This window comes from Delphinapterus leucas, chromosome 17 (assembly GCF_059928025.1).
Source record: "Delphinapterus leucas isolate spDelLeu-1000000601 "Yukka" chromosome 17, BTC_Dleu_Yukka2, whole genome shotgun sequence".
NCBI classification, from domain to species: domain Eukaryota; kingdom Metazoa; phylum Chordata; class Mammalia; order Artiodactyla; family Monodontidae; genus Delphinapterus; species Delphinapterus leucas.
The window spans coordinates 8593395-8620862 of record NC_143145.1 but is presented as its reverse complement, the minus strand read 5'-3'; the positions used below and the strand labels follow the sequence as shown (position 1 = coordinate 8620862).

The 27468-nt window shown below is 36.1% G+C and overlaps 1 protein-coding gene across 14 annotated transcripts in view; it reads left to right on the top strand.

The window, feature by feature from the left end:
• Positions 1-1977: 1977 nt before the first annotated feature.
• The window catches only part of PHF20L1 (PHD finger protein 20 like 1), a 78160-nt gene continuing 52669 nt past the window's right edge, over positions 1978-27468 (top strand). For 3 of the 14 annotated variants that reach the window (XM_089898703.1, XM_089898709.1, XM_089898700.1), the window contains exons 1-6: positions 1978-2270; positions 4414-4533; positions 19828-19999; positions 20145-20229; positions 23932-24020; positions 24249-24338. In XM_089898703.1, the coding sequence (XP_089754829.1) occupies positions 4451-4533; positions 19828-19999; positions 20145-20229; positions 23932-24020; positions 24249-24338 (519 nt within the window). In that variant the 5' untranslated portion in view covers positions 1978-2270; positions 4414-4450. The other 11 variants (XM_022554009.3, XM_089898705.1, XM_030764160.2 and 8 more) reach the window with 6 other exon arrangements.

Sequence of the window (27468 nt, the reverse complement as noted above, 5' to 3'; positions counted from 1 at the left end):
CCATTCAAGCCAAGAATCATTTATTGATACATTAGACCCGATTTCCATTTATTTTCTTTCAAGTTACATTATTGGAGGGATCTCTTGTTAAGTCCCAATTAAAATGGAAGAATCATCTGCTCAGGATAGATTGTCAGCGAACTGTGGAAATTGGATAGAATCTGTGCTAGCCTTTACATTACGCATTTTATTTAAATCACAAACAACCTCAAATTTTCAGTGATGTAAAACAACAAATATTTATTTTTTTCTCACCTATTAGTTTGTGGGTCAGCAGGAATTTTGCCAGGGTTCAGTTAGTTAGTTCTGGGCTGAATGTGAGAAATTTGATTACTGGTATTCCCACTGCTGCTGGAGAAAATTTTCCTTATTTTGAACATCACCAGCAGCTTCTGATATATAGTTCTCAGTGAGAGAGTCTAATTGGTATAGCCAAGAATAGAACTTTAGCCGCAAGGGAAACAGGGAACATGAGTTTCTTATACTTTCATCTTATTTAGTGTGAGGTTGACTTTGCCCTAAGGCTCATAAGGTGGGTGTATATGTCAGTTTGCATTAGGTTATGCTGTTAACAAACAACCTCAAAATTTCAATAGCTTAAACCAACAAATATTTATTTTTTTCTTATACTACATATCACTTGTGGATTAGCATCATCATAATCTCTTTAGAATATGGGTTGTTAGAGCAGCCACCATCTCAAAAATTGCATTTTGCTGTGCCAGAGACAAAAAGCTTGGTGAACTGGATTTTTTAAATTACCAACTGGCTGTGACAAAACTCACTTCCAATTTCCTTTTATTAGCCAAAGCAAATCAAATGGTCACATATAATTCTAAGGAGGGTGCAAAGTATAATCCTGTCATGTGGAATCTATAAATATATGGTATACTGTACTAATGACAACCATGATGGGAAATTTCCCAAACATTGAAAGGGATTTCAGATGCTGGTCAACTGAAAACCAAGAAGACAAATGTCCACTAGAGACTGTCTTATTTATATCTTTTCCGTATATTGCCATCCTCAGTGTAATTCAGTAGTTATTAGTAACATAGTGAGTGCTGATTGAACGTCTGTTGAATAAGAGGATATGGATGTGGTTGTTTAAATTACTGAATCTCAGTATAATTGAAGCTTAAAGAGTGATACTTTGCTATTTTAACTGCACTCTGTAAAGCATGATAAATGTATTATTTGCATGCAGTGTTGCATTTAGAAAACTTGAGAATCAGAGTGGCACACTGGAAAGAGAAAAAAGATGTTTATCTCAATATTGCTTTGAATGTGTTCACTTGTTGGTTTCCCCAAAGTGGGGACACTTTCTTCTGTGCGTAGTACAGAGTTTGGGATATGGTAAGTATTCAAGAAAAGTAGTTCTGCTGTCATTAGTTGTGTATTTTGGAAAGTCATGTCAATTTAGCCATAGGTTCTTGAGCTGCACACACACACACGCAACACACACACAATGTCTTAGTAATATTTGCCTTTTGTGTTGTAAGGATCTCCTAGACTATAAAGGAATACAATTGTGCGATTGTGGTTGTCATGTGGTGTACTTACAGCACAGTTCCTGCCACTAGGCATTCATTCAATAGACGTTTATCTAGTTTATAACAGTAACCATTTGCTCTATTCTTAATGTGGAATGGGGTGGATATCTAAGAAAGTGCGCAGTGTGCCTTTACAAAAGTTTGCCCAGGGTGCTGGGATTGAGGAATTTTGAGAACCTGGTTCCCAACAAATCAACAACAGTGACATTCAATGGGCTTCGTCCTCACCTCCCAAAGGTCAAACACTTCACAACTGCCAATGGGGTCCCGGGGCCCGCGTTCCTTCCTTCGGTAACCAGGGCCCCTCCCGCCAGCTGTCAGCCAACTGCCGCAAAGCCCCGCCTCCCAGGGCGGCCCTCCAATCGGCCGCACGGCCCGGGCCAAACCCTCTTGCGTCACGTGACGCGACCAGGCCAGCTTCCGGTTCGTCGCGGGCGGCTGACGTCGTCTGGGCCGGCGTCGCGTCAGGGCTGGCCGGCGGCGGAGGAGGCGATGGCAGCGGACACTGAGCGGGCTTGAGGGCTCGGACCTGCTCCCTCCCGCGCGACCTCGAGCCCGACCCCGCGCTGCGGCCCCAGCTCTCTCCGCTCCGCTCCTGCTCCGTCCCCGACCGCTGCCTGGGAGGAGGCGGAGGCGGAGTCCCGGGCTGGCCGTCCTGTTCGCGCCCCGGCTCGGCCCCGGACAGCCCGGCAACTGTGCAAAGAGGAGGCCGAGTCGGTAAGAGGCGGCGGCGCCTGCAGGGCCTGGAGGCCGCCTGGCCCCCGCCTGGCCGCCCGGGACACCCCAGCGCTGGTGTCTGTCTCTGGCCCGCTCCCCTCCCGCGTCCCTCTCCGTAACTTGCCGCCCCTATTGTCTGGGCGCCGCCGCTCCCTCTACCCCTCCCTTCCTTCCCCCCCTGCCGAGGGCCGGACGGCTGTCAAACCTGGAGGCGTCTCCTGCACCCTGGCCGCCCGGTCTGAGCCTTTCCTGTCTGTCTCTGGTCAGCCCCCTCCCGCCCCGCATCACCTTCCCCCACCGTTTTTTGGCCCCGCGGCCATTCTCTGACCATTGCTTCATTTTCCCAGGGTTGTATCTTCTAGTTGATTTACTCTTCCTTCCCATTTGTCAGGTCCTCAGGTTTCACCACCCTTATATATTTTTGCTTTCTTGTTCGTTTTCCTTCCCGATTTTTATTCCTCTCCGTTCTCTCCGTCCCCCTTTCTCTTTCTGCTTCAGGTTTTACCCCTCTCCCCCAATAGACTGTTTATTTGTCTTACTTTTCCTTAATTCAGATCCCTCCCCATCTGCCCCTCTCCACCCAAGAAGAAGGAAATCTTTCCTTTTCTGGCATCTCATCCCGCAGTGTCACTGGGGGGGAATTATATGTATTAACTTTGTCACTTCTTGTGGGTTCTAAGTTTGATCCTAGAAAATGTTAGTGTAACTTCTCAATTACCCCTTACTAAGTTCTCCCTGTGAAGAGCAGCAGAAAAGGCGGATTACATTTCTACAAGTAACTGCCTTGTGTGTTGCACACTGACCAGACCGCTATTAAAAATATTCATACTACTGTTTCTTTTGCACCAAACGCCCTCTGGCTGAGCCTACTGTTAACTTTAATGCATTAATCTTTGCTGCTGCCCTGGCAGACAGGAGGATATCTCCCCCCCCCCCGCCCCATGAGTATTTAAGTTTGATTTTACGTATTTTTATGACATGTATTGCTGTATTTGGCATATGTGGCATGTATTTTCCCTTACTTAGCAGATTCTTTCTAAGAGGAAAGGGCAGTTGGTTTTTATGCTTGCTGTTTTGTCCCTTTAGAATTGTGACAAAACCACTGAAAAAACATGACACAGTTGTGTGTTTTCTTTTTTAAATTGGGAGGGAGCATAGTCATGTTAGTAATTCTATATTTCAAAACGGTTTTAGAGATTTCTCCTCTCCCCCAGTAGGTTTCCATTCCTGACTAAATATTATATTTTGATTGGGCTGTTGCAAAATGTATTCATATTCCTCTGGTGCTAGTTAGTGAAAAAGAGGCTACCTCAAGTGTGCTAGCTCGCCACTGGCCAAGAGGATTGTGAATATTCCACATGTTCGTGGTCTAGAGAGGAATAGGTATTCCTTTGTAGTTTTTTGTTTAACGTACAACCATTTTTATTGTCAGTGTGGGTACTATGTTGAAATATAGTAGAAATAAATTCTCAGAGTTAAGAAATGTCTGTATCATTGTTGCTTGTTGAATGTGAAGAAAAAGAAAGAAATTTCCTCTGCAAGTTTATATGTTAAATTAAAATTATTGAATCATGTGCTACCAAGGTGGGAGATCATAGGTAATGAAAAATCCTAATCACAAGAGGAATTACTAAATCTGCACTGGAAGAGTGTGTCTGCTGTTTCTTCCATCATTGTGTTCTTTAGTGTGTTATCAAGTGTTTTATGTTACAAGGCACTCAATAAATATTTGTTGAAAAACTTGGTTAATTTGTTCTCTTAAGAATTTCAATAGTCATATGCCAGAATACTCAATTGTCCTGAGTTTTCAAAGACAGAAAAACATTTTCAGCTGTTATCCTGAAGAATTTTCTTGGGTATTTTCGAGTTAAAATTTAAAGCATTTTAGCCATTAGTTAGTTTTAATCCCCATCTATTCATTCTTTTAAAGTAGTTAGCTTTTTAATCTCCCTTTTCTTAATTCATTGTTAAGATTGCCTGCAAGTTGTACAGTACTTTACCTAGAGGTATTGGTAATCATCATTCAAATTTCTTAAAAATTTGACAGTTATTTTAACTTCTCATGTAATGTTTAAAAAATTCTGTTTAATCCCTTGTGCCTTTTATGCATCAGAATCTAATTTTTTTTTTTTTCTCTCTTGAGGTAGTGAAAAGAGAAATCCGAAGAACAGGATCTCAAGATGAGTAAAAAGCCCCCAAATCGTCCTGGAATCACTTTTGAGATTGGTGCTCGTTTGGAGGCACTGGACTACTTACAGAAATGGTATGGAAAATATGGAGCCCTTGACCTAAAGCATGATATCTGTAGTTTTACATGGGCTGGTTAATTGCTCTTCTTCTGACAGTGGCAGAAACATTAACTTGTTCACATTTTGAATAAACATATACATTGTTTATTTAGTTTTCCTACTCTTCAGATTTTGCAGTTATCAGTACTCTTTTGTACTTAATATGAGCTCTGTGGGTGGTAGGAGGGAGAAGATTAATCCAGATAACCAGATTCCCAAGTTTCAGATAAAACTTGATGCAAACCTACTTTTTTTGGCCTGTGTCAGAGGTGGTCTTTCAAACTGCAGAATATGTTGATGGTTAGCAGAGTTGTCATTCACTGTTCCACCTAAAACCAAAACCCAGTTTACCTCCTCCTTCCTCAGAGTGCACTGACCTAAAGGCAGGTTGTTACTGTTTCCAGTTTTAAATGAGTAATCCTTTCAGGCCTTCTCTTATTTCTTCTCCTATACCAGCCATCTGTGATAAGGGGTGAATTCAGACACCTCCAACATACCCCTACATACAATGGTGTAGGAGAAATTGGTTACCTAGGATAAAATCACCACCTGGAAAGGAGAGAAGGGGAAATAGCACACACCAGGATCACTGGACTGCAGTAGGAATGAGAATTCCCTTTCTCCTAGGGAATGCCTTCCTCATTCCTGTTAGCTGGCCTCCAGTTCTGCTCTCTGGGTGGCTGTCTCTTGGTTCAGCCTCAGTTCCTCTTGAAGCCCATTTATTTTGATGAGGGGTCTAGCAGTTCAACAACTTTACCAGCCTTTTTGACATTTTCTTTTCACTACAACTCCCTTTAAAATGTAGTGGGCATTTTGTAGATTTGTCTTTGATGGATTTGTATTAAGTCAACTTCCTGAGTTGGCATTGGCAGGCAGAGAAATCTTGATTAGTCATGATACTTGACTTTAGACCAGCCTGGGGTTTTTTTCTATTGGCAAAAACAAAGGTGTTGGAACTCTGCAAACGTCCGTGACCCCCAGCTTAGTGGGCTCTGCTTGGGACAGTTTGAATCTACAATTTGAGATGGGAAGGCACAGTTATTTGGCCTCATGCCTCCAAGCTGCATCTCAGTGAGTGCTTCTTTTTAGGGGGCTTAGTTACCCTCATCAGCTGGAGAATGTACACAGTGTTCTCAGGAGGGGCTTGGAAAGCACCTGGGAACCAGGGAGTAGCATCTCTCCTAGTCGCGATGGTAAACAGTGTGTCCAGATGTTGCCGAATGTTTTTTTTGGGGGGGTGGGGGGGTGGAGGGCTTATGTGCTCCTGATTGAGTGACACTGCATTAGACCATATGATGAAAGATGCTATTTTAGTCAGTAATTGGCTCTCTTTGGTTCTGATTTTGACCAAAAGAAGCTTTTTGCTCTGAAGGGACACACTATTGAACCTCTCTGTGATGCAAGAGTATGAGAAATGCTACTTCTTTGATGTTAATCTTAAATTATTTTTTTTCTTTTTTTTAAAGTTACTGGCTTTTTGAATTATTAGTTAATTCATATTACTCTTTTCTTAGGCTTCCAAACTGACAAAGTTGCAATTGAACTAGCTTCCAGTTTTGGAAAGGCACATAGTTTATTAGTTCTCCCAATGGCCTTAAGGGATATTGACATAATTAACTGGTCTTAGTAAGAAACTCACTTTTAGTGGTGAAATGTTTCCTAATTCATCAGCTGTTGAATCGGTGATTCAGTAGTTAAAAAGATTATGGAAAGGAACTACTTTAAAAATTAAGTCTGAGTTTGCTTTTAGAGTATTTGGAATGTCAGAAAACAAATAAAAGTTGTAGCTTAATTTTTTCATTATCTTATGCTTCTCATCAAAAAATTCCCAAGTGCTTAGATAGAGTGATATCATGCAGATGTACTCATTGATGAAGGTTAGATTTAATTTTAATGACCCCAGTAATAACGGTCTCTTTAAAGTGAGTAAACATTAGCCAGAATAATCACATACGATAATCACTGCAACTTGCTGTCAGTTCGATTTTTGTGAGCTCATTTGTATGACGATTTTAGCATTCTGCTCTAGTGGGGCTTTAATTGCAAAAGCATTAAGAGTATTGTATATACATATTCTAGGTAATTGAAAGAAATAATTTTCTTGTGACTTTGTTACTGTCAGTAGTCTCAAGCAGTGTTTCGGCTTGGGTGGCCCTTTAATTTAGTATTAAAGTACTTTACTGTAGGACAAGTAATTAACTGCTACGATTTATTGAATTTTATATGGGGCACAAAAGAAGTTCTGTGAGACATGGTGCTCTTAACAAATTTTACTTTTAAATGAGATAAACTTTATTCTTTATATTGTTTCTTTTGTTAAGGGCCATTCTGTATCTCCTATAAATTCCACACATTTTTGCTTTAATATCATGTAAAAATATAGAAGGATTATTTAAGTGTTGAGAAACTTTGATATTCTTATGAGGGCAAAACAGTTAATCACTGAAAATATACTGAACTAATTTCCTTCCGTCTTTCATCCCTCCCTCTCTACTTTCTTTCATATTCTCTTTGGGTTGCATCCATATTGAGTGCTTAGTCTTCCACATTTATTCATTCAGTTGGAATAGTATTGAGGCCCTACTCAATACTATTCCATAAATGTCTTTTGAATTATAGGCATTGGACAGGGAGGGACAGGCAGAAATGCAAGTATTACTTACTCTCTTTGTACATAAGACATTTACAATAAGCAGTATAGCTATTACTAAGAAAATGACTTATATGTTGAAACATTAGCTTTTAAAGAGAAGTACGGAGGGAAAGTTGTGATAGTAGGGCACCTGAATGCCCATTTGTCTTATATGTAGAAGGTGTCCTATGTTAAAAAAAGGAAAATATTTTTTAGTATGTACTCTAGAAATAAAAGGATAAACTCTAAATTTAGTGGGCAGAAATTAAAGTTAAGCTCCCACATTTAGGTTTGGGGTAGATTTAAGAGGAAGACTCAACCTATTTTTTGGGGGGAAAGTACATTATTATTCCTTGAGCAAACCATATCACATATTCTTTAAAGTTCAGAAAGATACTTCATCCTGGAAAATACACTCCACATTTTAAGTAGCAGTTTATTACTTTTTGCTTTCAAAGTAATTTTCCAGTTACATCGGAAAACCCTGGTGGTTTGATTATTTACCAATACTAATGAATGCAGGCCCTGAGAAGCCAGTGAGAGGCCAGCCGCCTTCTGTTCCAGTGTGTGGTTTTTGATACCTGGATCTCTTCTTTTTTTTTTTTTTTTAACATCTTTATTGGGGTATAATTGCTTTACAATGGTGTGTTAGTTTCTGCTTTATAACAAAGTGAATCAGTTATACATATACATATGTTCCCATGTCTCTTCCTGGATCTCTTCTATATGGACTAAATCTAACTCCTACTGAGAAGTGTGGGTTGCTTTAATTTTTTAAAAATTTGTAGTTTTACTCAAAACATTTTAATGTCTTTCTCAAGAGTCTTTTAATTTAAAAGTCTTTGAAAAGACTTTTAATGTGTTAATGTTCACAGCTAACACAGTCAACCATTTTCTGTCTTATCTCCCTCATATATGCCACTGCAGCCTCTGTATATCCAAACCTGAACATATTAGCTTTATAATTTCTTGAATGCAGTAACATCATAAGAATGAAGATAAATACAGGTTGTTGATACAGGAGTGTGTTTGGGGAAAGAGAAAGTTCAGAGTTGAAGTTATATTTGAGACACTATCAGTGGATTCTAAAGAGGAAAGAGGCAGGTTCAAATTCAGACTGCCACTTTCTGATCCTGTAAATATGAGTTAAGTCCTTGAACTTGGTTGGCTTAGCAGTAAAATGCAAGCAGTGTTACTGACTTTTACTTACAGAATTATTTTAAGGATCAAATAAAATAATGTATTTAAACTTGCTTCAAATTATATAAAATAATACATAATTATAAAGCACTGAGGTAAATGCAAGGGAAGAGGGAGAGTTGAAAAATATATCTTTGGGGATCTGAAGACTCAATGTGTAAGTTTTTAAATGTAGCCTTAGTGTTGACATGAGAATGGCCTGGAATACAGAAGGAATATCATGTCATTGCAACATGCTATAAAACCTTTTTGAGGTGATAATAAAATCCTTGTTTTTGCAGAGTTTTATAATTTAGAAAGCACTCTTAAAAATGTTAAAGTATCTAATCATTCTGAACATTGTTCAGTAAAAAATGTGATAAACCAGTTTTGACTACTGATTTAACTTCTTGACTGAAATTAGAGTACTCTATAGCAAGTTTTAGTTGTGAAAACAAAACAACGTAATATGCTCTGGTGTTACTCTTCAACTTGAAATTATAAAGTCATTTTAAAATATTCAGATGAGTTACGCTCGTCCAACCTTTATTGGAATATTTCTATGTAATTCTCTTCTAGATCTAAAGGAAAGGAAAATGAAAGATAAAAAAAATGTGGAGATGTCTGCAAGTACAGAGTTTGATAGAACAGTATAAATTTGAATTGACAAATGCTGTTTCCACACATTTGGAGTTTTTTGAACTGTATGGAACATTTGCAAATGTGAGTTTTTAAACTGTTCATGAACAGAATTTTAGTAGAGTGGGAAAATCAAAGAAACTTAGATTGTAGGAAGTACAAATACTTTCTAATTTAAATAAAATTACATATTGTCTGAATTAAAAGGGATTGTCTTTTACTGATTGGATTTGCTATTCAAAGGAAAACACTAGTAGAGATAAGTTGTGTGATCTATATTTGGAACAGAAGTGTGCTCCTGAAAAGTAGTATGTAGATGAAATTTAAAAACTGAAAACACATTTAAATTACATTAGGTGAGTTTGGAATTTGTAAAACCATAGGTGAATACTTTTAAAATATTATTTTGCTAATATAAATAAAATCTGTCCTTTTGTATGTTGACCTTTCCTAAATCTCTTTGTACTTGGAAAGTATTGATTCTAATTTTGAGTCACCACCTTTGACAACCTAATTTCAGCTGTAGACTCAGAAAAATGTACAATCGTGTTTATATACCAAAATAACTGAGTAATATATATTATGGGTGGTGGTAGAAAACTTACCCGTGGACTCCAGATTAAGGACCCTGCCTGTAGAGAATTTCAAATTGAAATTCATAAGACTTGTTTTTAAATTCTGAGATTCTTTACATTCAGAAAGTGGCAAGTTTTGAATCCTAAGATCTAAGTGAACCCTCAGTTTAATAATCATCAAACAGGTCTGCACCAGTGTACAGACATTTTAGTAGTTTAATTTTTTAAATTTTCCACAAAAGAAAACCCCATGAACTTTTAAAGATAAAGTTCTCCCTTCCCCTCCCCTTTCCCCCCCAACAAAAGAATGTTGAAAGCAAGATTAGAAATAGGAGTAGACATATTTATTTTGAAACACACCTGCTTTGCTCTTATTGTTCTTTCTCTAATAGTCTTCCTTTCATTACGTTGATTCATGTTTTTTTTTAATTGAGCTTTTTCTTTTCTGCTCAAATTTTTTGCTTATCCTAGATTTCTTGAAAGGCAAGAGAAAAGGAATATTGAAAAAAGTAAATTAACTAAAGTCAGAAAATGTGGGTTCTAGGTGCTGTTCTGCCATGGACTGTGGGACTTTGGAGACTTACTTTTCTGCTTTAATGTCCTTAAAGTGAAGGTGTGACATATTCAGTGATCTCTCAGATTGCTTGAACTGGAAACTCAAGCTCTTTTATCTACTTTTCACCTATTCAGGGGTGACAGGTTTTTTAATCTCACTTTTAGATAGGTAAATAATGGCTTGAGGCAGAAGTAAAGTAGGCAAGGACTATAAGTCCAATGTAGTTTGCCCAAAACTGCTGGTCTCTAGAAGAAGAGAAAATGTATTGAAAAAGGTGGAGAAAGGTGAATATAATTGGGAACAAAAATATAGGGGTTTGAAGTATTTGTAGAATAGTGGTATTGGGCCGGTAGTTACTCTTTCTACATCCTGCTCTCCCATCATTTAAATGCTTTCTCATTAACTGTTTAATTTTGAAATTACTTAGAATCATAACTATTGGCTTTAGTACTTTAACTCACTAACTTTCTGTGTAGTACCCATTCACTAACACATTGGTTCTCTTACAAAGTTCGTTGATCCTACAGTTTTGAAAGTGATTCAGGTGAAGTCTGAAAGAGTAGTTCTTAAACATGAGCCTGCGTAAGAATCACCTGAAGGGCTTGTCAGGCACAGATTCGTGGGCCCAACAGCTACAAGCTTCTAATTTAGTAGATCTGAGGTGGGGGCGATAATGTGCATCCTAACAGGTCTCCACATGATGCCGATGCTGCTGGCTTAGGGACCATGTACGAGAACCACCGGTCTAGACCATACAGAATTGTTAACCTGAAGATATAGTTTTTGAGGCAGACAGCAGTGGAAATATCCTGGATTATTTTTTGAATTTATAGTCTGTTTTAACTGTTTATGTTAGTTGGAGGAAGTTAAAATGTAAGTATGGACAAAGTGATGCATGATCCAGAAATCCTTTTTTGTTATTTTTCAGTACAACAGAATATATTGAGCTGCGCGTACTCTGGTGTGCGTCAGTTTTCTTGCTCCTCTTTCTGTAGTCCCAAGCGCTATCTGGCTGGATAGTTGTTAGGGTTTAGGCCCTTGTTGCTTTATTAAAAAAAAAAAAAAGGCTGCCTGTGGTTATGGTTAATCATGGATTGACTTTTATTGTTCTGTGCCTTGTGTGCGTTCATGTAATGGCAAGGGTTGGATCACGAGAGAAGACAGTTTTATTTGCTTATCTGATATTTGGTTGAAGTTCGGTCATCATCTATCACACACATCCAGTTCCCTATTTGTTACATTTTTCCTGCTGAATATTATTATTATGTGTTGCGAGATTTTACACTTGTCTTACCACATTATGTAATGCTTTGTTTTGTGGTGAGTAATTGATTAAAGTCAACAATTAGGAAATAGTTTATCTGTGGTGGTAATCAATTTTACAAAAAGAATGTTTTGCAATTCTAGTTCCGCTGACAGAACTGTATCTGCAGGTGCTTAAGGGTTTTTAATTTTATTTTTAAATGATTTTTTTAACTGAGGGAGAGAATACTAGCTTTAAGTTTTAAAAATTGGTAGTATAATTTCTTAAAAGAAATTAACATGGTATTGAAAAGGCAGCTTAGTTTTGTTATTCTTCATAAGGGTTTCAGTGTTTTAGTATTTTATATGGCTTTGTATTGAAGAACTATTGACCGTTCCTCCTACCACCTCCTACAGATCATTGATCAGCAGATAAATTTTTTCTTCTTATTAAATTAGAAACTAGTATGTAAATATTACGTTATTTCAGTCATTAAAGTTAACACAACTTGGAGAGAATTGTTGCAATAAAATTGAAGAAAGAATGTGGATATTTAATATTCTTTGTGTCTTAAAAGTCTGTTTTCTCATTGCCAAAACACCAGCCCTCTTCAATTAAAAATGAATACCTTTCTACTACATCATGGGTAGGTAAAGTACTGAAGAATAAGCTACTGATGTGAAATGAATTATATACAAGGCCTAGCCCCTTTTACTCATAAAAGGTGCCCAGCAAAATTCATTGAATTTTGGTGGGTTGGTAAAGAATGAGCCCAAAAGTTTTGGGGATATTCTGAAATCTGGTTACCATTGCAGAACACTACTGCAAATGGATTGTGACTTACTGGTTGAAAACTAAGCATAAAATGATATTTGTCAAACTATTATGGATTACACAAGGGAGGGGGGATGTTTATTTTGTACAGTATAATAAAAGCTGTTTTCCATACTCTCTGGGCTAACGAAAAGCTTTACGCATTTTATTTTGTATCAGAAGCAGAAGAGTAAATTTGCAAGAAAAAATAAACACTTGATTATATAAAATATAACACTTGATTATATAAAATATAAAACACTTGATTTTATATTGTTTTTCTTTTCAGGACCTCTTGATAAAGAGCCCCCTATATTTGAAATACTGCAGTAAGTTTTACAAGAGCTGAAAATGATCAGTTGTAAGATGCAGAATATATAATGATCAAAAGCAAATTCTTTAAGAGATAGACAAACCTCCATTCAGGGATCCACCACTGTTTCGACTTGAGAAAATTACTTGACTTTCAGAGCCTCTATGACCTCCTTAAATAACTGGGAACAGTAGTAGTACCTAACTCAAATGGTTCTTTGAGGATAAGCAAGACAGTGCACATTTAGAGCTCTTCATGTTTTCTGCCACATGGTAGGCACTTAATAAATGTTAGCTTTATTAATAATAGCATGAATATTAGTTATTCTAAGAAAGTAGAATCTAACAGGAGAGGAGTCAGCGTAAATTCTTAAAACTTTAACATAGGTGTGTAAGCATATATGACTATCTGTAGTATTAAAATAATTTTTAAATGCTAAATATTAAGAAACAGAAACTGGGTGGACTGCAGCCTGCTAGAGTTTGGAGTTTTGTAACAGAATTAAATAACAAAGAATGGTCATGTTGGCCTGAACAAATTATATGAAGTACATAAACTTTGAGTAGAATACTGGTGGCGTTTTTGGTGGAGTGGGAAAGGAATTTTTGATAGTCTAATTGATTCTTACGGCAGGAGACGGTCATGAGCATAAAGGCTATGGGGTGGGCACTTTGATTTGGTCAGCACGGATGGTATGAATGAATGTAGGCATGGCAAGGAGGTAGAGAAGAACAGGAGTTTAAATAAATCCAGTGATTTGAAATGAAACCTTAATTTGAAAGGTGGCTGCTCCGAGTTACTGAAGCAAAATACCTAGCTAACTCTGATCTTACCCATTCTTTGCTGCAAAGATTATGGACAGGTAGGAAGCAGGGTGGTCTGGCTGCTTGTGTTGAACATGTGTCCTTGGGGATGAATGAGTCTGAAAAGAGGGCCTGAGGGATAATGCACTGAGATCCTTAGAATTCATTGTTGTAAAAGATGTGATTTTGACATATATAACCATCCTCTGAATGTTCTTGAAATTCTGTTAATAGACTCTTTGGATTTATACTTTATTTTGGAATATCAGGTTTGAATTAATCAAAAGGGTTTTGTTTTCAGTCTGTTCCTCAAGTGTGAAACAAATTAACATGCAATACCTACAAGCACATCATCTAAAAGTACTGTAATGGTGACATTGTTGTAGAGAGTGAATGGTGAGAAAACACTAGAAAATTACAAAGCATAATGTAAATGTAAAGTATTTCCAGGAAGCTAAAATTTTAGAAGGTTAGCAGGTTATAGGAATATTATGTTTGCTTTGGACTTCGTTCTACATTAATTTTTATTATTTGACAAATAATCCTCTTCCTGACAATTGTATGTAAGGAAGGTCTCTATTTCTATCTCTTGCAATATGTTTTAGTCATTTTTTATGATGCCATGTTAGAGTTTCTTGCTTATGCAATTCTTATCAACAAGACTGTTCTGAATTGTGAATTCTAACTCCCAAAGATTCTGCTAACATTTAAATTATGTTTAAGTCATATTTTAAGTGTATTTCATCCTTTAAAAATCGAAGAACTACTTTATCCAAGAGAACATCTAATTTAGGTACTCCTTCTATGTGCTATATTGTAATTGTATTAGCTTATTGATTCCCTTTTTGTCTCCCCTCCCTGCTGAATCTGAGTTTGTTGATTGTTATTTGTATTTGTAGCTTTATTCCTAGTTTAGTGTCTGACATACAGTGAATTAGAGACTCAGTGTTGAGTTAAATGAAATGGATGAGGAACTGTCAGTTTTTAAATTTATATAAATTAGAAATTTTATTGTCTTACCAATATAAACAAGGACAGGACTATTATTTAAAATACATAATTTGAATAATTTATTGGGTTAATTGCTGTTTTGATTTATACAGCACTTATTCAAATGATTAGTTAAATCCCAGAGTGAATTCTGATGCCTTTTGGGACGTTTGATAAAGTCTGGCCTTGCTCAGGGGGTTGTAACCTATCAATGAGTAGTTAACAACCATGTCCTTTGGCTTAAGTGTAGGAGATTGTAGGCCATCAGTGTATCAAGGAATTTCCCTTATCATTTCCTCATGGTTGATGTTCTTTATCAATACAGGTAAAAATCTGGATGTATCAAACTAGGTGATAAATCAGATTGAGTTCTCTAAATTCAAATCATGTTTAATTGTTTTACTGTTACTGCATTGAATATAAAAGTATTTTTTTTAATCTATCAGACTGTAGTTCTGGCATAGCTGCATGCCCATCATTTCTTTCTTCCTTCCAAGGAGAGCGGGGCACCTATAGTTTTCAGTGTTAATAGATGATCTTGCCTTCCAGAGAATTTTTTTTTTTTGATCATGGACCCCTTTGAAATTGATTAAAGTTGGGAACCCCTCTCTCAAGAGAATACTCATACACATCTACACCAAAGTGTTTTTTTCATATAGCCTCAGGGGATCATGGTTTCCTGATCTAGCTGTCAGTCAGGATCTGCCCATGTAAAACAGTTAACACCATGAGCCAGTATAGTAATTCATCTGTAATGGTAATTCCCATTTTAGGTTTCTCACTTCTCTTTGTGTTTTGACAACACACAAGAGTTGATGTTACAGGGAACCAATACAGTGTATTCAGTGTGTAGCTAACCTCTTTGGTCAGTATCTGGTTCTTATTGGGTTACAGGTTTAGTTCAGAATCCATAAATCTTGATTCTCTGAACTATCTTGTGTAAATGGGAGGCACCAGTGACAGTGTTAAAATGCTGGTATTAGATGAGGCAATAAAGAGTTACAAGAGTTCAGAGAAGGTGAAAATTATTTTCGTTTTTGTTAATGGTCTTGCTGTACTCTGTTGTTACAGTTGAACTTGACCATTAGAGGATTTTGACCACACTGATTTAGAAAGGGTCCTAAGAAATCAATTGAGAGATTACAGTAGTAGAATTGCATGTATGAGAATTCTGTTAAATTCAGCAAGAATCATTGTAAAGACTTCTCAGTGTTTCTGAATGCTATTTGTTTCCATTAAACCTAATAAACAATTTAGGGTGGATTATTTTTCTTGCTAAGTTTGCTCAGAGTAAACTGTGTTCTCTAAGATTCAAGTGCAAAAGACATATGAGGGCAAGGTAGGCCCAGAGCAATGGAGGCAGTCCCTTAATTTCTATACAGGTAAATATCATTTAAACAGTGCAAGCATTTCAAAGTGGGATTATAATAGGGAAGACAGTGGCAATTTTATGGTATTTTGCAGTGACACGATAAGGAGTAATAGAGCTCTATGTAGAATTTTGGTGTTGAGGGATCATAGTCCTAGTGAGGTTGCCTTCTCTCCATCTCTTTCTTTGAGCCCTGGAGAGATGCCAACTATGTTTTTATTTTCTTTCTTTCTTCTTATCTCTAACTGTTTTAACTCTGAAACCCCAGTCTCCTACTTTTCAGATCTTTTCCCGCATCATTTATGAATGTTTGGGACTCAGTGTAATCACTATTCTTTACTCTTAACAGCTTTCCATGATTCATTCTTTAAAAAAAAGAAACAAAATATCATGATATCTACCAAATTCAGTAAGAAGAATCTTACATTCCATTCACACGCAGTTATGATAAAACATAAATTGTGCATCAAAATAATATTGCTGTCGTTCAAGATCTAGAGGCATTTGTGAATGCATTTGTTTGGAAGTATTTTTTATTCACTGTGTGTATCAAGGCATTATTACTATGGGCCATCTTGAACAAGGAAATCATTTCACTGTATAGAACTATATGTTAAATTGCCATTTTGTGCATTTTACGTGTATAGCAAAGATGTTGATGTTAGGATTTTTTTCTAAGGTGTAACTGATAACCAAATTAAGTACAGACTTTACGGGATTCCCTGTTTGAATGTAATGAATGAAGGGTCATTTCATTAGTTCACTGTTTCAGAGCCCTTTAGTTTGAACCTAGCTAACCAGTCCAGTCTGATGTCCCACTATTCTCCTTTACTCACCTTAACTGCTTACCATGTAGCCTAGCCAAAGGGAACTGTTTCCTTGAAGTGCCCCTCCAATCTCTGATCCTGAGGTCCATGAGGACAGAAACGACAGTCTACTTGTCTGAATCTTCCTTGTCTGGTCGATTGCTTAACTCTGAGTCACATGATGGTTTTAAGTAAATGAACATTGATTGAATAAATGAGCAATGCTTTATGTATACACTTTACCTTCGTACCATGTTCATTAGGTCTAAATCCTTAAAGTTCCCCACCAAGACCAACATAATGTCTCCCAAGAACCTTCAGTGAATGCTCCAATTTTCTCTGAACAATTAATTATAGCATCTTATGTCGAATTTTTGAAAAGTCAACTATACGTCAATGAAAAAAATAAAGTATATTCAAATTACAAAAAAATATATAGTGGCAGAGAGAAATCATCGTCAAAATTAGCATGAAGTTAGTATCCCACTGCTCACTATCTTCAGGAAGAACTAACTAAATTTGTTAGGAAATCTGTTAATGAGAGAATCAACTCTGACAAGAATTTTTGTTTTCTTTTTAGATACCTTTGCTGTATGTTGTCATTAACTTCATGCTATGTCAAAAGCATAATATCTGGGCCCCTACCAAATAATTGTTATTATATGTCCACCTGAATATTCATGGTTTTTCAGAAATAAAAGCTTGATACAAAGGAGAAAAAAAATGTTATATATACTTACCAGTTTACCATGTATGGTATAATTACTTTGATACAGGCCTTATCCCATTTCTCCTATAGGCTTTTTGTGCCAGTTAGCTTTGACTTTGAATACTCTTACCATGTGTATCCTTGGACAGTCTTTATCTGTTAAATGGTGACTGTGTTATCTGTACCTTGGATGGTTACCAGGATCTAATGAGATAAGGTATATAAAAATCAGCTGATGCTCAGTAAAGAAAGAACATAGGGCCTGATGGATTTATGACTGTCAGTATTCTGCTGCTTCTCTCTCTTCATCTAACACTAAGCTAAGCTCCTTGAAGAGAAGAGTTAATTATGTTTCTTTTTAACCTACCATTTAATTGTGTACATTTAGAATTTGAAGGAACTTATGGAATAAACCTTTAATTTTTTTTTTCAAAATCAGAAAGATGTGATAATAAACACATAAATTAGAAACTTAGAACTGATAGAACATCTGTTTATAGTAGTTAAGTGGCTAGTGAATGTTGAAAAATAAACTAAAGGACAGCCGTATCTCTAAGCTTCCCTTAATGCTACTGACATTTTTTATGTTTTAAAAACCAAAGCAGCAAAAACAAAGCAACACTGCAAAAGACAAGCATTACGGCACTGATTCTAAGTGAGTGGAATCGGCATATCCACCTCAGGGAGTATATTAATCCCCTAGGTTTTCTTGTTTTCATGCTTTTCTTGGACAAAACGTTTCCTTACCCACACCTATTCCCTCAAAAAGTCTTAAGATCTAACATAAGGTTATAATTGGATCGACAGCCTTCATAGTTCTGAAGAAATGTGCAGATTTTCTTTCTTTAACGTCACTTCTTATTTATGCCGAGCATTCCCTGAGTAGCCAGTGTGTGTCTGTCACTGTGAAGATGCTGGGGGTACAAAGGTGGCCGTGACTCAGTCCCCGAAACTCACAGGCCAGAGTAGTTGCTAACATCATGTTCCTTAGACCTCTACTCTCTCAGGAAATGTTCATAAATACTTTGTGATGAAAGGGTGACATGGTTTGATAATAGTGCATGCTTTATTTCTGTCTTATTGGCAGGACCAAGAAGTCTTTCAGTAAAGAAAACAGTTTATTTAATCCAGTATTTTCCTAGCTTATTTGACCACGGGACCCTTTTTTTGTGTCACACGTATTAATGTCTCAAGGGCTGTAAATGCTCCACAGCACACAGTTTAGGAACGTGCATAGAGATGATTATGATGAGACGGGTGCAAGTGAGAGCATCAGGGGGCGGGGAGCTGGGGAAGTCTTCACACAAGTGACTACATGTTAAACCAAGTCTTGAATGATGAGCATACAGAGGAAGGGAAGGGCAGCTTAGGTCCAGGCAGAAAGGACAGAAGGTACAAAAGCACAGATGTTTGACAGCGCGTTGTTGTGTTTGAGGAAACTCCAAACAGTTCAGTTCCTTAGACTGAAGTAAGGAAAGAAGCTATACCAGAGAACAAATCAGGGCCCTGGAGACGCATAAAAAGCCTTGAACAGCATGAGGGATATGTGAAGCAGGTAGTAATCGGTGCCTAGATTTCAAAGTTATGTGAGGTCTATTGTGCTTTATATTTAAATTTATGTTAACAATATAAATTTACATTTATTCCACAGGGAAAATAAAAAATTGAGATTTATCAAAAACCAGCAAAAGTATGAGATAAACTCTATGGCTGAATCATCTACCATGTGCTGCTGTTGAATTCTGAATGTTATTTAATGTTACTTTTAAAAAACCTTTGAGTCACTGTGAACATTTAATACAGTACATTAGGAATGAAGAGGCCTATTTTTTTTTTTTTTTGAAGAGGCCTTGTTTGTGTTAAAAGTTTCAAGTTAGCTAATTTTTATTTTGGAATTCATCATAAGAGAATCAGCACACATGAAGACAGAACAATGTGATGTTATTTTTATATTTTTAAATTGAAGGTTTGAGCTTTCCCTACCGTCATTGATGCTCATTATAAAATATTGGAAAGTGTAGAAAAACAGAAAAGAGAAAGTACTTTTTTTTGCCATATAGAGATAAATGTACATGTTGATATTTTTTGCTAGACAAATTTATTTTCTATACTTATAATTCTAGTGAACATAGTACTACTTTTTTACATTTTCCTACATTATAAATCGTTTGTAAGCATTACATTTAAAGTCTATATAATATTCCATTCAGTGGATATACCATTGTTTGTATAGTTATAGACAGTCTTCAGTTTTCTTAATCATATGATTTCTACTTTCTGTTATTATAAATGTTTTGTGTATATAGTTCCAGAATTGGAATTATTTGGTCAAAAAGGAGGGATATGTTTAAGGCACTTGATACATGTTACCAAATTATTTCCCAAGACAGCACAATTTATATTCTAAATTATATAATTTATATTTCCACTGGGAGTGTATCAAACTATTTCATTAGGTCTTAAGAACAATCATTAAAAAGAAAAGACAAAGAATAAAGCAAACTTTGTTGGTCAGTAGTTTAAAAATATGGATCCATATTGTTTTGTTTATGGTTGTAATAGTAAGCAGTATTTCAGTTAATACTTTGTATAAACAAATGTAAGAATTTTCTTTTGATATGAAGGCTCTTTTTATTTTTGAGGTATCCATCACGAATTGAAAAAATCGACTATGAGGAGGGCAAGATGTTGGTCCATTTTGAGCGCTGGAGTCATCGTTATGATGAGTGGATTTACTGGGATAGCAATAGGTTGAGACCCCTTGAGAGACCTGCATTAAGAAAAGAAGGGCTAAAAGACGAGGAAGACTTCTTTGTAAGTAGCAAGCTTTTCTGTTTGCCAGATATGTAATGATGTATTTTTTAAAGGAATTCTGTTAAATTTTACAAAAGCTTGTTTTTTATTAAGGAAGTGCTTATTTATTATACATGGTATTGATCTTAAAAGTTGTTTAAAATAGGATTTTAAAGCCGGAGAAGAAGTTCTGGCTCGTTGGACAGACTGTCGCTATTACCCTGCCAAGATTGAGGCGATTAACAAAGAAGGTATGTGTTTGGAATGATCTGAGAATTAAAATGGGATTTATAGTAAAATTTAACTATATTTCTAATTTTAATTAATGTATGAAATTGTTACATATAGCTGTTGCGTCTCTTTGTTTTATACTTTACCTAATGAATCTTCTAATAATACTCTTTTTTAGGGGCATTCAATATGTTATATATTGTATAGAATAAGATGATACATAATATACTGCCTAAATAGACTAAATTAATAGAGGTAAATAGTTGCTTAAAAATTTTCAGCTTTCAGTTGACAGGCTTATATTATATGCATTTTATTTCTACTTCTCTGTTTCCAGTTTATTGGCTAAGTTATTTTATGAAGATCTCAACCTGAGTGCTAAAGATATAGGAAAATTCAAATCAGTTCAACTTGGAAGTGAAACAGTACAGCTTTCTGAGGAAAGAGTATAGAACTTATCAATTTGAGGATTTCCTTTATTGCAGTTTTCTCCCTGCTCTTTTTTTCTTGATTTCTGTAGATAATTGAGAATTAAATAGCCTTTTGTGGTATCTAATATTACTACCGAGCAAAAGTTACTGAACTTAATCAGAAATGTTGAAAGTACCACAGAAATCAGGTGTGTTAGTGTGGCATAAAATGAGAGAACCTGTTGGACAGGTAATGAATTTTAAAAATTGTAGATTAATTTAGAAAGGCATTAATTTAGAAGGGCATTAAATTATTATTGGAAATATACTTAACTATTTTATTTTTTAAATTTCTTGTTTAAAATCTCATTTAAAACAGTTGTGAAATACTTGTAAGTATATTTTCCAAAATACATTAGTTTTCTATTAGTTATTTCTTAAACTCGACCACTCATTCATTCTTTTTACTAAAGAAACACATTGAGGGAATTCCCAGGTGGTCCAGTGGTTAGGACTCAGCACTTTCACTGCCGAGGGCCTGGGTTCAATCCCTGGTCGGGGAACTAAGATCCCACAAGCCACATGGCATGGCCGAAAAAAAAAGAAAAGAAAATAACACATTGAGTGACAACTTCTTTGCAAGAAGGGCATTTAACCTAAGTAAGGGGATACTTACTTTAAACTGTATCTTGAAAGCCACACAAGTTATCTAGAAAAGGACGGATGAAGAGGTTTTTCTGTCAGAAGAAATGGTGTATGCAAAAGAATAGTATAAAGGCATGCCATTTTTAAGGAACTGCAAATCTTTGATGTGACTGGAATGAAGGATTCCTTTAAAGGTTGTAGAATAGCAGAAGAGGTGGGAGAGAGAAGCAAGGATTGGCATATGAAGTATCTTGTAGTCTTCCTAAAGAATTTGAATTTTACTTGGAGGTGATGGGAACCATGGAAGGGATTTAAGCTGAGAATTTAAACTAACAAAAAATGAGAAAAATTGAGGTAAGAGAAGATAGAAGAGGAAAACATTTAAAAAGACATATATTTAAAAATGTTAGGTGTAAAAAAGTAAATCATAGTTGTCTAGCTAGAAATGATAATGTAACTTTACAAAAGCCAAGGTCCAATTCATTGGTTTACCTAATTGAAATAACAGATATGGCTATGAGTTTATTACTGGTCACCTGAGGGACATCTCAGTTATTAAGTTTGCAGGTTACTTCTTTTCTAGTGGGGCCTTTAAATCACTGTTCACTTAAACTTCTGGAGAGCTGTGTTATGGAGCTCTTATTCCCGCGTCTTAACTCACACTGGCTCCCCAAGTGTCTAGTCCAGAGCCCAGCACAGAGTAGGCAGTCAGTAACAATTTTTGGAAGGAAAAGAAGTATTGAATCAGTTTTGTAGGTTAATAGGATCTACCCAAAATGGAACAAAGCAAAGCAAAATTAAACAATGCTCTCTCTTATCATTAGGAGAGATTTCTTTAAATGTGTGCGCTTTGGGACCTTTCTTCCATGCTTAAAGCTTCTTTTACAAGTATATGCATACACACATACAACATACACAAAAACAAACCACCTTCATTTTTTATTCTATCCTGTTTGTTCATGGGCATGTTATACAGAAATTTAAGCTTACATCAGTGGAAGAGTGATGTTACTGATTGCAGCCTCTGCCATTTCAGCAGTAGTTTTGAGTAAGCCCTTAGTGAAATATTGGCAGATATAACTTGTTTTTAAAAAATTTCCATGGGAAGTATTAATTTGGTCATTTTTCTGTATGTCCCACATGGTGGATGAGCCTCCCCCGCCACCTGCCGCTATCCCCCCGCCCCCCCGAAAAGAAAAAAGAAAGAAAAAGGAAGCCCTCAAAGAGTTTTCTGTTCACTACAAAAGCTAAACAAAACTAACAAATGTGAACATTTAGGTATATGTAGTATGTCTTAGAGAAGTTGAAGAGAAGGGGCAAATCAGTGTAGATTGGAGTGGTCAGGGAAGTTTTCATATTATGGGTGGGATTTGAAGAGCTGATCCTTGAAGAGTGGGCTGGAGTTAGGAAGGAGGACAGCATCACAGCAGCTGAAGCAGTGTGAGCAACGGCAGGGAGGGATGAATGCACGGTCTGCGTAGTGAAGAGCCTGCTGCTGTCGGCAGTGCCCTGTGGAGGAGAGGAGGACAGGGGCAAGCACGTTGGGGTGTAAGGGGTTCGTGTGGTTTGGCATTCTCACAGTCTTTCCAGATTCTTCACATTCTTGCTATTCAGTTCATCAGTTGTTTTCATAACTTGGGTTTAGATCTTTATATCTGTGATTTGTACATTATGCTAATTATAGAAAGATATGAAATCAATGGTGTTATTCAAATTACAAAGAAAAGAAAGATCCTTGTGCGTAGATTTATTGGCTTTGGCGCCAATTGTTTATACCTCTTTCGTAAAGGTCAAGTATCTGTTTACTTGAAGTGGCACTCTGCCCTCATTTGTATAGGAAATGATAGAAAAACATTGGAATTTCCATAAGTATAAAATCTACGTAACTGATATATTTTCTGATAGTACTGTAAAAGACTTGAAAGCATGGAGTCTGTAACAAAAAGTGAATATGCTTTGAAATAGCCATGTAAACAGAATATTGAGTCCTAAAAGCAGAATGGTTCAGTGGGAAAGACAGGGGAATCAGGGTTTTTAGTTAACGGCTGTGCTGCTGCTTAGCTGTCATTGGATGCAGCATTTCGCCTCCCTGGAAGTCAGTGTTCTTATCTGCACAGGAAGACTGCTATGCAGATGACATGTGTATTTTCTAGCTGAAAAGCCTGTGAATCTATAATTCTTGTTTGCCAGTTAATTAATCTTGCAAAGGAATAATCCTTTCCTGAGAAAATGATTTTTTCCCTATAGCAGATCTTTCTCTCCATTATTTAGAAGCTTTCAAAGAGAGCAAATGATGATTCTTAGAAATATTATACATTTTTATAATTAATGATTTTATTTTCTTCAGGTATAACATACCTGATATGTTATTTAAACATATACTTAAATTGTTATAAATTTAAAAATCCTCCAGTAAAAATCAAAATTACATGCAACTAACTTATCAAGATTTAATTAGTGTACTTTATAAGGGAAGTCAAAGTTATTTTTATAGGGGAAGAGACAATAAACTCAGTAAACTTGGTGGGGTCCTTAGCAGGGGTGTGTGTTTGCAGTTATTGCAATCATAGGGTGTTTATTTCTGTCAGGGCATTACTTGTTCTATATCATGTGTTGCTGTGAGGTTGAATTATATTTTCTAATGATGCTGACTCGCTCCTATTTCAGGAACTTTCACAGTTCAGTTTTATGATGGAGTTATTCGTTGTTTAAAGAGAATGCACATTAAAGCCATGCCCGAGGATGCTAAGGGGCAGGTAAGAGTGTTCAGCATTCCTAGCTACCCACAGGGATGTTTTCTTGAATGGTGACTGATCAAAATATATATATACAGACATATATATATTTTAAAGTGAACTAATTGTAGGATTATGTGCTGATAGCCCCAAATAGCAGCAAGAAAGAGAAGCTTAGAATGTAAAATAAATTATACACTTGATTTTTGCTTCTTTGGTTTTAGACCTGCTAAAGTTATAGGTCACTAGTTTCTGTTCCAGGTGAAATCCCAGCATCCACTAAGCTGGTGTTGTCCTATCGACCCAGCTGGATCGTGTAACCAGTCTATGGGAAGTGAGGTAAGTGCCTTTTTTTAATTTTGTTTTGTTTTTCCTGGTATATAGTATCATTTAGAAAGTTAATTTTTAATATAAAATTTTATATTGAGTTTCTTATCTTCTTCTTTTCTTCTATAAATCATAGTTGTTAATCTTCTTTCAAAAGGCGCTTACCTGACACTCTGTAGGCTGTTTCAGGTAGGGCTTTCTGAGTTATATGTTGTAAGCAGTGTATTACATGCTTTGTCACTGCTCAAAGCAAGAATGAACGGTAAGCATTTGAAGGAGAATCTGGGATGAAGTTAAAACCATAATTCCATTATGGTTGATTATGTTTCCTGAAATACTGGAAAGAAAAGGTGCCGGTAGAAATTTAAAATATTTTCTTTTATGTTCTGCTGTTATTTGGGATTTTCAGCACCTGGACCTACAATTAATTTTAAGAAATTGAAAGTGATCTATAAAAATGTCTAATATGGAAATATGCTACATATTTATTGCATACCATGCAGTAAAAAATATCATACTGAACTGTACTGAAATCACATGGTCAGTTCCAGTCAAGTGTATATATTTAGTAGTCTAGAACGTAGACTATCACAGTTAAAAAAATTATTTTTGATGTTTTCTGAGAAGTGCGTGAGTGTTTTAAGTGATGTGGTTTTCAAAAATATAATTTTGAAATCATCAGCTAGCAGTTTTTTTTTCCCCCAATTAATGTGGAAATGCCATTTAAAATGGAAATGCTTTTGATCGTGAAATTGCTTTGTGTCTTCTTACTTGTATGTATAAATAAAATGTTCTCTTAAGCATTCAGTGGTGTGATTCCTTGGTTACTGCATGGAAAGATTGATTTAAACATTGGGAAGTTAGTACCTGTTTAATTAAAATTCTCAATTTTTTTTTTTTTTTGCTTTAAAACTATTATTTTGTCATTCTAGTCATTCAAATGTTTATGAGATGGCACTAACCTTGAAACTTTATTTTTTCCAAAGAGACATTGAGCCAGTTTGGTTCGTGGTAAAATAATAAGTTGTAAAAATTAATTTTTTGGTTGTATTGGATGTTTATTTTTAATTAGTATTCTAGTCACACCATGATGTATTTAACATTAAAATCAATGTCAAGTACAAACTCGAGAAGAAAATATTAGTAGTATATTTCCTTTAATTTTACATTTTCTTCATAGTTTTTAATTACGAGCATATTCAAAACATTTGTAGAATTGTTTTTTATAAAATGTTCTTATTTTTTGAATGTCTTAATAAACCAGGTGTTGTTTGGGCCGTGCTAAGAGAATCCCACTTTGCATATTATCATCTAAATTTTGAGTCCTTTGAGAATTCCTTTATAAAACTATACAGTAAAATTTCTTTTATTAAACCAGCAAAGGATAAGGAAACAAATAAATGCAGTGTGGAAATGTTCTTCTTTAAACTTTCTGTAGCTTCTTCTCACCTATTTTTCTTCTTGAGAGTGAGCTGATATAAAATTTACACTGTAACTCACTAGTGTTAAAGATTGGCTCATAAGATCCTTTGCCATTTTTAGAACATTTTTTGTATACATTGTTTTATTGGATTCTTATAGCAAATCCTTTGACATAGGTATAGCTGATATTTCTATTTCACAGTTGAGGAATTCAGAATTTAGAGAATGACTTATCTAAAATTTCACTCAACCATAGTGTGCAGAGTGACTGAACTCATATCTGATTTCATTATAGTGTTCATTATAGTGCAGTGCTCTGTGTTATCTACAGGAAACTTTGAAACATATCTTTAGTTCTCATTCATGGAAGGATCACACCAGTTATTTATTTATTTAAAAGATTTTTTTGATGTGGACCATTTTTAAAGTCTTTATTGAATTTGTTACAATAGTGCCTCTGTTTTATGTTTTGGTTTTTTGGCCCCGAGGCATGTGGGATCTTAGCTTCCGACCAGGGATCAAACCCACACCCCCTGCATTGGAAGGCAAAGGCTTAACCACTGGATCTCCAGAGTCCCTACACGAGTTCTTTTTGATAGTGAATCTTTCCAATTAAAAAATGGAAGAACAAAATAATGGGAGAATTCTTTAATCACGCAACTGCAGCGATTCCCTGATTAACAAGTCATGTGATCAAGAACTGTTTTATCTAATTTCACTTTTAAAGAGTACAGCATGAATCTCTTTCTTCTAGTTTTCTCTTTATTGGAGAGAGAAAACAACTGGGCTTGGAATTTATCTCCGGCATCTTTTAGCATTTCTCTTAACAACTTAAAGTTTTCCTTGCAATGTGGAACCCAGAATTAAATGCCCTGTTCTTAATAAGACTGCAAACATATGATCTCTGCTGAATTATCACTTTCCTTTGCTTGCCTGTTGTACTTACTCCTGTTTTTCTTTCTGCTTTGTTGATGGCACTCTATAAGTTGTTTTCATTGGTGTTGCTTTTTTCCTTCTACTTAAATGTTAGTCTCAAGGCTCAACTTAGCCATGATACTTAAGTCACCCAGATTGTTCCTTGACCTTAAACCCCTCTTTCTTATTAGTGTACACTTTGCCACCCCTTTGTTTAATGGTTTTCCTTTTGCTTGGAGTGTCCATTTCTTGTTCTTTGCCTTTTTCCCTAGCAAATTCCTACTTTAGGGTTCAAATCATTTATCATTTTCCCTGAAGCCTTCCACTAGTCTTTCTCTTCAGGCAAAATTTTGTTGTTCTCCTGTAATATTTTGTTTATTCTCTACTGTCTCTCCTGTCACATTGTCTTATAGTTAATTTTATTTGCCTGTCAGTTCGTTATGGGCAGGACTGAAAAAGGAGGTGGTTCTAAGTAAAACTTGGATTGGACAATACTGGTGCATCTGGTGTTCTTTGGTTTTACAAACTAGAGATATAAATTTTATTTCACGGGGCTTCCCTGATGGCACAGTGGTTGAGAGTCCGCCTGCCGATGCAGGGGACACGGGTTCGTGCCCCGGTCCGGGAAGATCCCACATGCCCTGGAGCGGCTGGGCCTGTGAGCCATGGCTGCTGAGCCTGCGCGTCCAGAGCCTGTGCTCCGTGGCAGGAGAGGCCACAACAGTGAGAGGCCCGCGTACCTCAAAAAAAAAAAAAAAAAAATTATTTCACAACTTTGTCATAATTCATTTTCTAATAAGACATG